This window comes from Vulpes vulpes, chromosome 6, assembly GCF_048418805.1.
Source record: "Vulpes vulpes isolate BD-2025 chromosome 6, VulVul3, whole genome shotgun sequence".
In the NCBI taxonomy this organism is placed as follows: domain Eukaryota; kingdom Metazoa; phylum Chordata; class Mammalia; order Carnivora; family Canidae; genus Vulpes; species Vulpes vulpes.
Genome location: NC_132785.1, coordinates 95,793,944 through 95,808,814, shown reverse-complemented (window position 1 = coordinate 95,808,814; position 14,871 = coordinate 95,793,944). Strand labels below are relative to the sequence as shown.

At 38.6% G+C, this 14,871-nt stretch overlaps 1 protein-coding gene across 4 annotated transcripts in view; it reads right to left on the bottom strand.

Annotated features, from left to right (window-relative positions):
* Positions 1-4,126: 4,126 nt before the first annotated feature.
* Positions 4,127-14,871, bottom strand: part of DAAM1 (dishevelled associated activator of morphogenesis 1) — a 166,189-nt gene continuing 155,444 nt past the window's right edge. For all 4 annotated transcript variants that reach the window (XM_026000599.2, XM_026000601.2, XM_026000600.2 and 1 more), the window contains 4 exons: positions 14,646-14,706; positions 11,535-11,666; positions 7,908-8,078; positions 4,127-6,835 (listed from right to left, as the gene is read on the bottom strand). In XM_026000599.2, coding sequence (XP_025856384.1) covers positions 6,626-6,835; positions 7,908-8,078; positions 11,535-11,666; positions 14,646-14,706 — 574 coding nt within the window. In that variant the 3' untranslated portion in view covers positions 4,127-6,625. The remainder of the gene's footprint in view (positions 6,836-7,907; positions 8,079-11,534; positions 11,667-14,645; positions 14,707-14,871) is intronic.

The window sequence follows — 14,871 nt, the reverse complement described above, 5'->3', positions numbered from 1 at the left end:
TTGATCACAGGTCAAATCTTGATCTCAGGGTTGTGGGTTCAAGCCCCGCACTGGGCTCCACGTTGGGCGTGAAGTCTACTTAAACAAACAAACATGAACTGAATCTGTTGGTGACTTTCCCCCATTGGCTGTAGCCCTGCCGTTTGGTGAAAAACAGACTAGGTCTTCTCCCTCTTCAAATCGGAGGCCAGCTCTCCTATCTCCTCAGTAATGTGTTTTGCAGGCTTAGAGTTTCTTGTCAGTGGATACTTCTGAGTCAGTTTTTAAACCTCCTCACTGGGATGCATTTTCTTTTGTCAGAGTTGCTCTTAAAAATGCAGCGTCTGTGAGAACACAGCACTCCAGCTGGGCCCATCCACTTAGTTTGATTTGTTTCTTCCTCCTCTTCCAACCACACTCATCCTAGGTTACCACAACCTCTGCAGGGAAAAGCCACGCTCATGATATACATTGATTTTATGACTAAATCAATGTACATGAGTGGTTTTGGTGAAGCCCCAGTGGAGCTCTGAGGATCAGTGTTACCACAGTTACCTGGTAAAACAAAAGGAAACCCTCAAGTGAGCGTCTTTGCTGCTGCCACGGAATCCACTCTAAAGCAGTCGCCTTTGCACTTTTCCCTTCCCAACAGGGCAGAGGCTGGGCTTCTTGGCTGTGGCTGGTAAACTGTGCAATTGGGAGAGTTTAATTTTAATTAGCGAATTGGCTGCAGTGAATCCCTAGCACCCAGGGTCTCGAAGCCTCAGAGGTAGGACTAATGGACATGCTGCAGTGGAGGTTTTGGAATCTTCCCAAAAAGGTAGCTAGGAGACTCACGTGGGGTTACAGCTGGCATCTGATGGCAAAGGACAAACTCTGGGACTGAGTTCCTAGGTTCTGGTGTTGCTCAGAAATCAGTGCAAGAGAACTTGGGAGTAGTCTTTGCGGGGAACACTCTAACGATTATAGGTAGTTTCAGGATTGATGAGGCAGGCTCACCTTCGCCACATTCTTGGTGGGGTGGGAGTCCGCAAGGAGGGTCACTTTTGCCACATTCTTCTGAGAGGTCAATGCTAATTGCCCTCCAAGCATCATTTCCCCAGATCATGTGAGAGAATCTTTCCTAAGAGCATTAATCCTTTAGCAGGGACCCCACTCCTAGCAGTGCCTCTAGCAGATGTTAGAAGTCCAAGCTTTTAGAGTGAACTCACCAGCCATAAAAATGTCAGGTCACTAAGCAGCTGTTGCTTTTCAGGGTCAAATATCTCACATTCAAGGCAGTAGGAAAGCTCTGTTTTCTGCAAAAGGCATTTTAGGAGAATTCTTAATAATGAAGCCTTTATTATGGTGGAGGTTTAAGGGGAGAGAGACAGGGAGGAAAAAAGGACAGGTTCTTCTTGGGAGCCTTCTGATGACAGTCACCTTGCAGAAACCATCTTAAACTGGAAATCCTAAAGGCTTATAATCTGAACTGCCTAAGCATGATCAGTTTACTAGTGATTTTCTGACCACCCCCATCTCCACTCCCCTGCTTCAAAAGTAAAGAGTTAAGGACTATAGGATGAATATTGTCCTTTGCATTCGAGTCATTTATAGAATGGATGGCAAGATCCTTTCCATCTGAAAGTCAATCAGGGGGTTTTGGAGACAGGGCTGAAGTCTAAAAGGCTAGTGGACTGAATGGAGGTCCAAAGAAGTCTAAGAGGCTACAGTGTTGGGCTTTGTACACGGGATGATACACACGGATGTAGATGAAGTCAAAGGGCAGGGTAAGTCATCAAAGGGAGTTTAGCTAAGGACGGGGTATGTAAAAGGGAGTAGGGCAATGTGACCTGATTTGGTAGGCAAGTGTCATGGTCATCCATACATGGGCTTTTCTCTTTTTAAGCAGCTGGTAGAGACACTTTCTTCCCTCCCCTGTGCCTGTCTTCCTGAATCGTTGCTCAGCACCACAATCACCTCCTCTCTGAGCACCTCTTCCCATTCCAGGAGAGTCAGGGTGGTTCTCAAATCTGATGGGACTCAGGAAAGTTCCTCTACACTGGAAGTGGAGTTAGGGGAATGGGGTGAGGACTCTAACAAGAGATGCTCACCGTCTCACGGGGGACTGCAGATTCCTTTGCCATAGTCATGTCCCCAATGACCGTAATGGGTATAAATGAAATGGGAGAAGGTACCAAAGATCAATACAGAACTGTTTCTTCTTCCTTCCAGTAAGAGAATCTGTACGCACAGAAGCATAAAAAACAAATACTTTATGTAAATGACATGAGAAACTTATACTTGGGAACCTCTCTTTTTCCCATGGCAGGAGGTGAGGGGTGGGAAACATATCAAGGTTTGATAAAAATAAGGATCTCCTTTGTCAAAAACCCCTAGTGTGCAATCCTGTGTTCATGTTGTTTGACACCATGGAAACATCGTTGATTGCAGTAGACAAAAGCATGTCAGGGAAAAGACCAAAGGTTAGATCTGAGGTTTTCCCCCCAAGACCAGTGAAAAATAATTCTGATTGGTCTTTGCTATGGAAAATATGAAAATCCTTATAAACAGGAAACTGCTTCCTCTAAGGGTTCCAAACTTTCTCCTGGATAAAGAAGTGTAGATTTTTTAAGCCATCTCTTAATTGCAGACTCACCAGGTTTTTAGATTTCAGTAGAGTTCATATTAATAGGGGCACAGAGATATAGAGGCAAACCAATATATACACCAGTTTGAGAAAATGGGCACGTAGCCCAACATAGGGATGGTCTATAAATGACTCGAATGCAAAAAAGCCTTAGAACCCTGACTTTAGTTACAGATAGTCTAATGGTTCTTTAAGTTAGTGTTTTTGAAACTGAATGGTATCCAGCAGCGATTAAACCTTGGGAGTTTTTTTTTTTTTTAAGATTTTTATTTATCCATTCATGAGAGACACACAGAGGCAGAGACACAGGCAGAGGGAGAAGCAGGCTCCATGCAAGGAGCCCGATGTGGGACTCGATCCCGGAACCCCAGGATCACCCTCCCCCTGAGCCGAAGGCAAATGCTCAACCAGTGAGTCACCCAGGCGTCCCAACCTTGGGAGATCTTATTTTAGATTTACTACTTGGTAGGAAACAGCTGATGTTATTTAAAAAAAAAAAAAAGTCAGAAAACTCTTTCTGAACTTGATCTTTTGAATAACTGTGTCTAAACTGGTTTAATAAAGATTATCCTTTTGCCTCACATAAACCCATGTTACAGAAAAGGCACAAAGTCCTGGAGGGTTCAAATAGCTTCATCCCTTTAACAGAAGCACATGTTCCCTCAGCAATGATCTTTTAGGGGAAATGGAAGACATAAAGGGAAATATAATGATCTGAAAGTTTCATATTTTTTTTCTACTTCTGTCAATACTCTGTGAGCAACTGAGGGTCTCGGTGGTCTTTGTACCTAGGTCCACACTCATGTACAAATTGGTAATTGTATGTTCAGTTTATGGGATGGGATAAGAAAGTTCTCTAACACACAGAAGGTTCTCTCTCATCTCAATGCCCAGTGTAAGACAAAAGTAGTAGTCTTTAGATGCCAAGCAGCTCCCACTGACTAGATGAAATAAAAGGTGACTGGCAATTTTAAGACCAACAGGAGTCCATTCCAAAGATCAGAAGTGTTTAGGTCCTCTATTAACCCTGAGGACAATTTGTTTTCAGCTTGACTTCAAATTGGGTTGAAGATAGCCAGGCAGCCAGAGCACTATAGGGCCAAGAGAAAGCCCCAATTTAATACACATTCCTTGTTCTGTACAGGTGACACTTCTCATGCTGACCTACATCATACATTAATTTTTAAAAGGGAAATGCTTTAAAATGAAAGACTTTGATTCTAGAGACATTCTTTTCTATACCACCAGTTGAATAATTTTACCAGTAGCGCTACTGAGAAACTGTGTAACTCTCTGGAGTCATACAAAGAGGTTATAGAAATGTTAGAAAAAGAGGTCGCATATATAGTAATCTGTGAACATACTGAACGCTACCATAGAAAACTCTATCCTTCTAGGTCCAGTATGTACAAGCTAAAAAATATGCATTTTTGACTTAGTAAGCAATTTGCAATATCTAAATAGTGCAAAGTACAAAAAAGTTTGATAATGTTGTTTTAATAACTCATAGAAAGCATATACACCCAATGAATTCATCTCTTTATTGCATATTGCTTTTTTAAAAAAAGATGTACAATCTCATAACACATACAACTTTTTTTTCTTGGTACTATAACAACAGTCTTGCACCTAAAGACTAAGTGGTTCCAACTACTAAGCTAGTAAGATACAAGACATATAATTAAGTTTACAAATTATAATGCTTTCTTTTTGGCATTAATTTAAAAAAACAAACAAAAAACTTTAAAATACACACCCAAGAGAGAAAAGTGGCTACTTACACCAGCACCAATCTAAAAAGTAGATTTTTTTTTTTTCAACAATGGCACATGGAATTACCTGCACAAAGCTTTTGGGGAAAAGAAACCAAAAATGGAAATGGTAAAGGCCTACCAGGATGGCCGTATCAAAATGAGAAGGATTACAAGGGCAAGAGGGACATGCTACACGAACTTGCTCCTTTATGTGACACTCCACCCACTTGTCCATTCCTTAAACTGTAAAACAAAGCCATTTTCAAAATACAGTTCCAAAACTGAGCCAGACCAAATTTCTCCTGCTATAAATAGAAAAAAAGATAGAGGCACTTTTGTTAAGGAATAGACACATCCATCAGCATCTCCCATTCCTCATCTCCAAGCCTTTTTGAGCAAAGTCTTTGCACCTTTAACTGGGTGTATTGGCAGACCTTGGTAACTAGGGGCTGGGGGCACAATCTCTGCTGGGAGTTTATGACCGTTTTATTTGCTAGAGTCATTTACTTCCATAAAATGGGTAGAAAGTCTCTAAGTTTGCAATGATGGGGGGGAAAATGTAAAACCACTGCTCTTGACAACTCTTAGAGCACTATTTCACAGCTTTAACATAGTGCAGAGACCTTGCCATCTGCACTAAGCATTACAGTTTATACAAATCATTTTTAAATAGCATGATTCCTGTACAGCGCATATCGGTATTCTATTCACCCCTTTATCCCCATTAGAACATAAGCTCTGTGGGGGTAGGGACTTTGTCTTGCTTATCACTGTAGCCCTACTAAGCCTGGCACATAGTAGGTGTTTAATAAATATTTGTTAATTGACTGAAAAACTCAATTTAGTGAGTAAATAATGTTCTAGTGCAACAGGACAAACTACTCTCTCCACAGGAAACCCAACCACAACAGGATTGATAGGAAAAAAAAAAAAAAAAGAGAGAGAGAGAATCTTAGCCCCCCTCCCCCACTACAAATAAATAAAGCAAAGCTAAAAAAAAAAAAGTAACAGTCCTCTTTATATATAATTTAAGGATATTAAGAGTTGGTAGGTTAATGGTAAGCATCTATATTTTATTTTCTAATGTTCATTGTTTTTATTCATTTCTCCCTGAGAGCTTTATCTTTTGGACTGAAATTTTACAGGTAGCTTTACTGACACACAATTTAAAATGACAACATATAAACAACAAATCACTTCAAACATACTTAGAGATAAATAGATCTTGGCATCTCTGTTGGTGTTGTTGACATTTCATGCATTCACTAAGTGTCCTTTAGTCCAGACCTATGCTGACAGAAAATGCAGCTTGTCTTACAAAACAGAAAGCGGGGGGGGGGGAAGGCACCCCATAAAGAAATTTAAATAATTTTTATCCTTTCAGAGAATTCCTCCTTTTAGGTCTTAGTGGGAAATTTTATTTTTAAAATTTATATATCTATATTGTTAGAACATTCTGAATCTTGTTCTTTAACAAGAGCATGAATTGCATTTAGATAAATAGTGTTCTTTTTTCAAAAGCAATGTAAAGAAATCTTCAAGAGTGCTTGGCAGAGAACTCGATGAAATTAGAGAAAAAAAAATTGATGCCCAAGTTCTAAATATATAAAAAAAAAGTCTGACTGACATTCTACGTAATTCAGATTGTGTGCAAGATGTTCTCAATAAACATTTATAGACTGTACCCCTACACCAACGTCAGAAATTCTAAGCTGGTCCTATCAATTACTGATGCAATACACCAGCATCGCATTGTCAACTATCAAAAACCATTTTAAATATATATTTTTCCAACACCAGTTTCACCAATGAAAATAATTTTAAATTATATCAAGCTTGGAAACCATAAAATATTTCTCAAGCCTTTTTTTTTTTTTTTGCTTTTGTTTTTCTTTTTTAGTGTAGGGAATGTCTCTGTCATCTCTTTCAGGAGATAGTATTGTGCTTCTGAACAGCCGTGGTGTTCAGGGGAAGAAAGTGAGCCATATCCAATACAAATGCATACACAAAAGGTTTCTGAGCACATACATTAACATAGATTTTTTTTTTTAACCATACATTTAGGTCTCTAGACAACACTCAGACTCCTATATACATTTTTTTAATATATATGTACACATACATTTACATACACACATTCGCGCACTCACTCACAGATGGAGGAAGAAATTGCCACTGTTTGGATTGCAAGGCAGTGTAATGAAAAGTTCTAGTCACTTCAAAGGGCTGCTAATGAGCTTTCTAAAAAAGTATCCAAGGAAAGTTAGAAATTAAGTTTTGTGACAGGTCTCTCTCGGCTGCTGTCCGTCATCTGGTTGGTAATACGCTTGCGGTTCCGTTTCAGTTTAGAAAGGTCTTTGTCAAACACTTCCCCTGAGCGTAGAGCTGAAACCAGGTCATCGAACTCTCCGCCTTCTTCACTATTCTCTTTTGCTTTCCTCATTTTACGTTCCCTTTCACGTTGTTCCTTGAGCTGCAAATAGAAAGCAACCTCTTAGAGAAGTGCCAAAGTGTTGTTTTGTTTTCAGGGGAGATGAAGTCCATGAGATATGACAATACTTCAGTCATAACTATCCACGTGCACCCATGCCCGCTAATCCCCTCAGATGTTACAAGAGAGAGGGAACTGGGACTTGAGGTCTCATTGTAGAAGAAATGAATAATGAAGAAAGATGGCCACTACTTTGTGATTAGACACTCACCATCTAGAATCTAGGTAAACCTCATGATACTCTAGTTAAAATAAGAGCAATTGAAGCCATTCATATTGTTATAATGGAACCAGAAAGTTATCACTTAGCAGTCCCCAGATACTGGTTTCTTTGATGGTACAGAGAAACCAAAGCAAATGCTCGTCGGGCCATGTTCCTCTTATCAAAGGCTTAGCTTGTATCTCCTGTGGCTACTTGGAGCCTGCTACACATGAATTAATATAATTAAAAGGCAAATTATACAGGTACATTATAGAAGATTTAGATAATTCATATAAACAGAAGGGTGAAGACCATCTCTAATTCTACTGTTAAGAGATAACCACTGTAAACCTGTCAGGGTATAGCCCAGCACTATCATTTTCCTTATTAACACTTACCTTATTTAAAAAAAGGGTTTCACATATAAATAATTTTGTAAGCTTTCTTCCACTAATAAATATTCTTTGAAAATGTGACTTTTAAGGACTGCATAAATATCCCATTATGTAGCTATTATCATCATTTAAAGCTAACAACTGGTCAGTAAACATTTAGGTTGTTTCCATGTTGAGGTATTGCAAAGACTGCTATTCCCTTTGTGTAAATTTTTGATTATTTCTTTAGAATAATTTCTAAGAAATGAAACCTCATATCAGAGGATATAGATGTATTTTTTCAGGCTTTGGATCTATATTGCCAGATTACGCTTATACCGATCTACACTCCCAGCAGCATTCTAGAGAGTAGATGCCCTTCTCCCTGCTGGCACACTGGAGTGCTGTCTACAAACCAAGGAGCTGCAGCGTTGGACTTTCTAGGAGGTGGAAATGGCCAATTTCACCATTTTCTTACCTGAGCTTCCATGCGAGCACGCCGTTCTTCCTCCTCCTTCTTCTTTCTCATATTTTCATTCTCTTGTTTGGCTTCTGACACAGCTTGAAGAAACTGATCAAAAATGCCAAAGAACTCATCCGGCTGGATTTTGCCAGCCTCTTCTCCAAAGTGTTTCACCGCTTTAGTAAACTGGAAAAAAGTAGGTTTTAAGAAGTTCAGGATTTCAAGAGAATTCAGTGATCAAATAGAAATCTCTCTAGAAGTACTAAAGCTCAAATAGAGTCAGATATAACTTGCTGGATTTTAGTGAGCCTGTATTTATCTTTGGCTGCTTAACAGGCCTGTCAATCATTTCTAAGGTAAAAAATTTAATACTCCTCGACTTTTGAAACCATTTATTCTTTTCCACCTCAATTCAGCTTAACACCAATGATTACCTGCTCTGACTTTTTATTAACTAAACAGTAGTAAAAACAAGAAAGCAAAATATCATAGGGCAGAGCACTCAAGACATAAAACTAATAGCAAACTCGGCAGGGGTAGGGAAACTTGTACTTTTAACTTTTCTTTGAAGTAGTTTAATATCATTTATTAGTGCCATATGGTTAATATCAAAAGCAAATGGGATCCAGTGCTTCTTAGCTGCTTTTCCTAATCCTAAGTAATGCCAGTATTGTGATATTTCCTGGGCCTCAGTTAGAAAACAGTCACGGACTAAGGAATCATTAATGCAACCCAAAATTTATGACTGAGAATATGATTTTATTCCAGATCCTTTGTTAGAGAGAACTCCTTTCAAAACAGCTAAAATGTAAAATATTAAGGGATAATTTAAAAAAATTAATACAAATATATGTATATAGTAACAAAATAGTATTTCCAGTCTCCAGTTTTTTTCCCCTTTGGACCAATGAATGTGCCATTTAATATTTTAATTATTTAAAATGAAGTATAATTAACATACTATGTTCTATTAGTTTCAGGCATACAACATAATGATTCAACAACTCTATTCAGTACTCGGTGCTCACCAGGAAAAGTGCAGTCTCCATCAGTCACTAAATGTTATTACAATATTCTTGACTATATTCCTTATGCTGTATTATTCTAGTTTTAGTTCTCTTGGTAGTTATCTTCATTGCTCAAGATTGCATACTTTTAAGGGGTCTTAGCGGTATCATGACTATCCAAATAATGTTCAATACCAGCCATAGTGTTTGTTAGAATTTTTTTTACTCTTTAAGAATCTAATGCTATTACTTCCAAGCTACTAAGGAAGGTGCTTCCAGCTTCAGAGTCAAATAAATTCTCATTCCTATGCCTAATCAACTATTTAACATTTTCCAGATCTTTTATTTTCTTATTTAAACTATGAAGTGTTTATGCAGTGCCCCCAACCCAAGACTTTCCAATTGCTTTTATTTTTCTTGCATTACTTGCCTTTATTATATTTTTTCTCATATTTCAGTAATACGAACTCCCTATAGGAAATGTTTTCAGTGTTTATTTTTTCCCCTAGTTTTACTGAAATTTAATTGACATATAGCACTGTATATAATTAAGGTATGCAGCATACTCTCTTGACTTCAATATATCATGAAATGATTACCACAAGAAGTTTAGTTAATATCCATCACCTCATACAGATACATACAAAAGGGTCTACTCTCCTAATAACTTTCTTTTTTTTTTTTTAAATAAAATCTTTTTTTTTTTTATTTTTTATTTATGATAGTCACAGAGAGAGAGAGAGAGAGAGAAAGGCAGAGACATAGGCAGAGGGAGAAGCAGGTTCCATGCACCGGGAGCCCGATGTGGGATTCGATCCCGGGTCTCCAGGATCGCACCCTGGGCCAAAGGCAGGCGCCAAACCGCTGCGCCACCCAGGGATCCCCCTAATAACTTTCAAACACAGTATGCAGCAGTGTTAACTACAATCATCACATTGTATATTACAACCCCTATACTTACCTATCATATAACTGTAAGTATGTACCTTTTGATCACCTTCCCCCAATTCTCCCTCAATATTTATTAGGAAATAAAACAATTACTAAGTCATAAATGTGTATGACATATTGTTATTTCATATCTTTAAGTTTATAAGAAAAGTGTTCTTTTGCCATTTCCTTCTTCACTGAGTTGTTCTCAATATTTTACTTATTTGGAAATATTCTATTAGAAATCAGAGTTCTTTAGGGAGAATACATTTTTCACATGCCACACACAAAGATCTAGCTCGCCTTCATGGCTTTATAAGCTAATTTCTAAAAGTTCTGGTATGAACAAAATGGCATTAGATGTCCTACAACTGAGTTTCTAAACATTCAAGTTCATGCACTTCAAGTCATCATGAATGATCTTTTTATCTAGGAATTCCAGTGATGATGAAGTCATGTATATTTTAGTCTTAGAAATATGAAGAAAACTAGTTCCAGACTAAAGTTCCCACACTAAAATCTTAAAAAAATAGTAGGTGGTGCATAATCATGTGTTTTTACATAAAAAATTAACTGTACAGTTGATTCTTATAAAAATGTTTGAGCCCTCAGGAAGTAGATTCTATATTGCCTGGTTTGGTTGGGGGAGGGGAGTGCTTTCCTTTACAGATCTGTATCATCCAGAGTAGGAGGGATGCATAAGACATGAGTGGGGTCTCTCACAGCAGAGGTTGGGGACATCAATCACGGGATAGCAGAAACTGGACTTTTAACAGCAGTCATCTGAACATGTATCATCTTTCCATTTATTTAATAATGTTGGAGGTGGGGTTTACTGTTGAGACTAGCTAATGTATCCTAATACCATCTTCTTCTGAACTTTCAGCAGTTATGTATGTACACTATAAATAATCATCTATATCTATTACTAAACAGAGGACTACTGGGAAATGACATCCATCACTAAGCTTCAAAGATCAAGTTAAAGCAAAAGACTACTGTGGCAACTGAGAGATGAGCAGTGTGGAAGAACTCGACAGGACGCATGGAGTAGAGGCTTAAGATCACTTGTTAACAATGAGAAGGAGGAGGGTGAGAGAAAAATGAGAGAATGTGTACATGTCTATGTATATAGATGTGTAGTTTTGGAAGAGGAAATAGCGAAAGGGGGAGGAGTTAAGGTCCTAGTTATTAGCCAATGAAAACATTTCCTTTAGAGAAAAACAAAATTTTGAAATAGAAAAAAGTCATAAAAGGTACTGTATTATTAAAACATATGCTTCTTGTTATGAGGCTGTGAATTAAACTGTATCTCCTTTAATAAGTTCTGCTGGAGATTTTAAGAGGGAATATCGTGCCCTAAGTCTCTATCTCAGGAGAGCATATAACATACAGGTAACTGAGACATGTGACCTTGGTCATATCTCATCTCACATTCTGTCCTGCCTCTGGTTTTCATGATCTACTCTTTTCTGGTTCCCAGAGATAAATACTTTAATCCAGTATCAATCAAGAGAAAATCAGAAAATATTTACTGGTTTTACACCATTTAGATACTCTGAGGTCTTGCTAACCTAAAGGCAACACAGGCCAGTTAGACAAAAAGAATGTGCTTCAATTGATCACAGTCCTAGTTATGAAAATGTAGAGTATCTGCAAGTATTAGCCCTGTTAAATAACAGTAAGTATGCATCAGCAAACTTACCAGGTCTTTAGCTTCTGCTAGGAGGTCTTCAACATCAGAGAAACTGAAGCTGGCTACTGTAATGAACTGGCTGACAACAGACACAAACTTATCTCCGGGCTGTGGGGGCTGAGACTTCTGATATTCCAGCTCCTTAAACACAGGAAGTAGATAGTGTGAAGGCAGGTTTCAAACGCTGATACATCATGTCTACTTTTCCATATTCCTCAAATTTAATAAGAATGGCAAGTACATCAAACCTACTCTGAACACTTTGCGATACCCTAGGTCCCACAGACCTTCTATCTACCACGAAAGAGCCATGCCCCTGTGCGTGCGCACCCATATTTGCAAACAGCAATTTAGTCAATCATCTGAGTACTTCATCAATGTGATTTCTTATACTGGCTTCAGGACGTAAGTAGATTAGCATTTGTAGAAAGTAAATAGAAGTTAAATAAGGAGAGCAAATTGGGTTCAAAAGACATGTGACTAAAAGCAAGACAAGTCAATTGTCGGTATTCTGTGCTCAGAATTCTGGTTCCTTGCTTTTTCTTTCTTTCCCTCTGGCCAAGTCTTCTGACTTTCTACATGAGGACATCTGGGTCAGTGGAATTTCAACAGTGTTTGGCACCATAATCATCTACCATTTTTCTTCCTGTCTATACCATTTTGTTTTTGTGAACAGGTTACCTACCTGTAAGAGTATTAGTCAGTGTCTTATTAAATTATCTGTATACTTCATTACCAGGGTGATGAACACACAAATTATTCAAATCTAATCTTAGTAATTAATTTCAACCATTGCCAGATGCACTTTCCTAATCCTACCCTTTGTGTGTGAGGGATTATTATCTTCATTGTATAGACACATAAATTGACGCTTAGAGGGATGAAATTCTTAGCTCAAAGTCAAGTAGCTGATATGTGATAGAGCTAGATTTTGAACTCAGGTCTGTCTGACTCCACAGTCTCAGCAATAACCGTGCTGGGCACCAACTGACTCAATCTAGATCTATTTTCTTCTGTAACTGTTTTGGCGGAGGTACTATGAGTAGGAGTAGAGAAGTCACAGGCTATGGGTTCTGATTCAGTTCTACCACTGATTTGGTTCTTATCCATGACAAGTGGCTTGGGCCTCAGTTTCTTCACTTGTAAAAAGCAGGCAATATCCACATCACCATGAGAATCAATGAAATAACAGATTGGAAAGTTATAAAATATGGAACTTGCTCTGATTGGAATAAATTGCCCCAATTCTACTACTTTGGCCTTGAAAGTGAGCATGTATGGATGTGAGGTATAGAGATATACAAGCAATTTTAAAGTATTTCATTAGTGTATAATTTCCTTTCAGACTGAATTTAGAAATCCATCTTTGATATCTTCAAACAATATAATCAATTCGTGTAAAGCATAATTAGGATACATGAATATTTAGACAGGCCAACGTCTACCTCTCAATATTTCCTTCTAGTGCTACAACTTAACATGTATGCTGCCAGGGGGAGGAGGAGGTTTCTGTAGCCCCTTTCCTATGAAAAGTGTTTTACAGTGTACATGACAAGTGCTGAAGTGATTTCAGCAAAACTACTTTTAACAAACCCAAAACTTCCTCCAAACTTCCTTTCCACCAGGGCCCCTCCCCATGCCTTGCTCTGAACTAGCTTAGATGCAAAGGTCAGAGCATCCATTATTAGGCTTTAGGACTGTCATAACTGTCATACTAGTCTCGAGAAAACCTTCCACTGGGAGGAAATGGGACCAAGTGAAGGCTATAAGATGAACCTCATCCCAAACTGCCCTTAACCAGTTTGGCTTCTGAAACCTGAGAAGGACCACCCTACTTGCTCACCAATGTTTAGGCCCATTGGGGTTGGTGGAACAAGATTTCATTCAGTTCATTTCCTTTACTTTTGAAAGATTATTCCCCACCCCCAAAAAGGGGGGAAAAAGCCTTACATGCTCCCTAATTTGTTAAAAACAAACAGAAAATGGTCAGACATGGTGACTTTAACTTTTGTTAATTATGTCTTTAATGAAGTCAACCGCTCTCTATGGTACAGTTGTAAAACTGTAATTTTTGTAATATTAATAGTAATATTAAAAAAAGAAAAGAAGGAGGGTCCTCATGTTATTATTACCGATAAATAATTTGAAAGGTACTTAAGAGAGGGGCACCCTTCCAAGCTGCCTGCAGAGCAGTCTCCTTTGTCAATGGCAGACTGGAGTGAGGACCACTCTCCTGAACAGGTTTCTCATCCTGACCTGCCTCCTCGCCCAAGGCAGCACTGCATGGTACCCATGTGGCACTCCACTGCCACAGTCATGTTTAAGCACATTGACTCCTCTGCCTCCAGCAGTGTGGCCTGCTTTCCTTCCACGGAGACCTAGCACATGGTGTTCTGCATACCAGGGACAACTTTTGCTCCTATGTACTTAAGTTCACTCCACCCTCCTAAGCCACAGCTCAAAGTTCATTTCGGTGAGAAGAGAAGCTTCCTCTAATAAATGCCCATCATTCCATAAGATTTGGACTAACCTAAATCCACTCTTCTTCCTTAAGGCACTTTTGTAATCACTGTGCTTATCTGGATGTGGCCAGGCTGAGTAAATGTGAACATTTGCTGGACCGGCTGCTCTTGGCTATTGCAATACCTGGAGGGCAAGGATTCTGAATCGTCATGACCTCTTGCCTTGAGAATGGACTGTGTATCCAAGGGTTTGTTCAATAAATACTCCCTAAAGGACCAACTCTGAGACAACAGAGGTATTCCACTGCTCTATTAAGAAAGAACATTACTTATTACTTATTAATAGAACATGGACACCGAGCAGATCCTTGAAGATTATCTTGCCCAAACCACTTTAATGAGTCCTACCTTACAGGTAGGAAATTGGTACAACCCTAGGTCTAGCTTCCCAGTTCCTGCTCCTGGGATACCCCCATGACATTGGCAGCTGAGTCACCGGAGGGACACAACCTGCCTTTATTTCTTTATTGCTGTTGTTTTCCTACTTATTTATTTTTTTAATCAATAAATGTTTTTCTCTGCGCATATTACCTTGTTGGACATCATCAGCCCCCTGAGGTAGTGAAGAGACTGGGAATTAGAAGAAATGCATACTCACCATCTCTACTGCTTTTAGGCCACTTCTCAAGGTATTTATTTCTTTGTCCAGCTCAGTCATGCTGTTGTAAACAGCAATATTTTAGTAAGCAACATGTGACTTACATGTATTAGATAGATGATGGTTTACATATCTCATGCTTGGAAGTCCCACTCTAGTTTATTTTAAATGCTTAAAATTCCCTTTATTGCTCAGATCTCACAGAATAACAAATTTTTAAACTTAT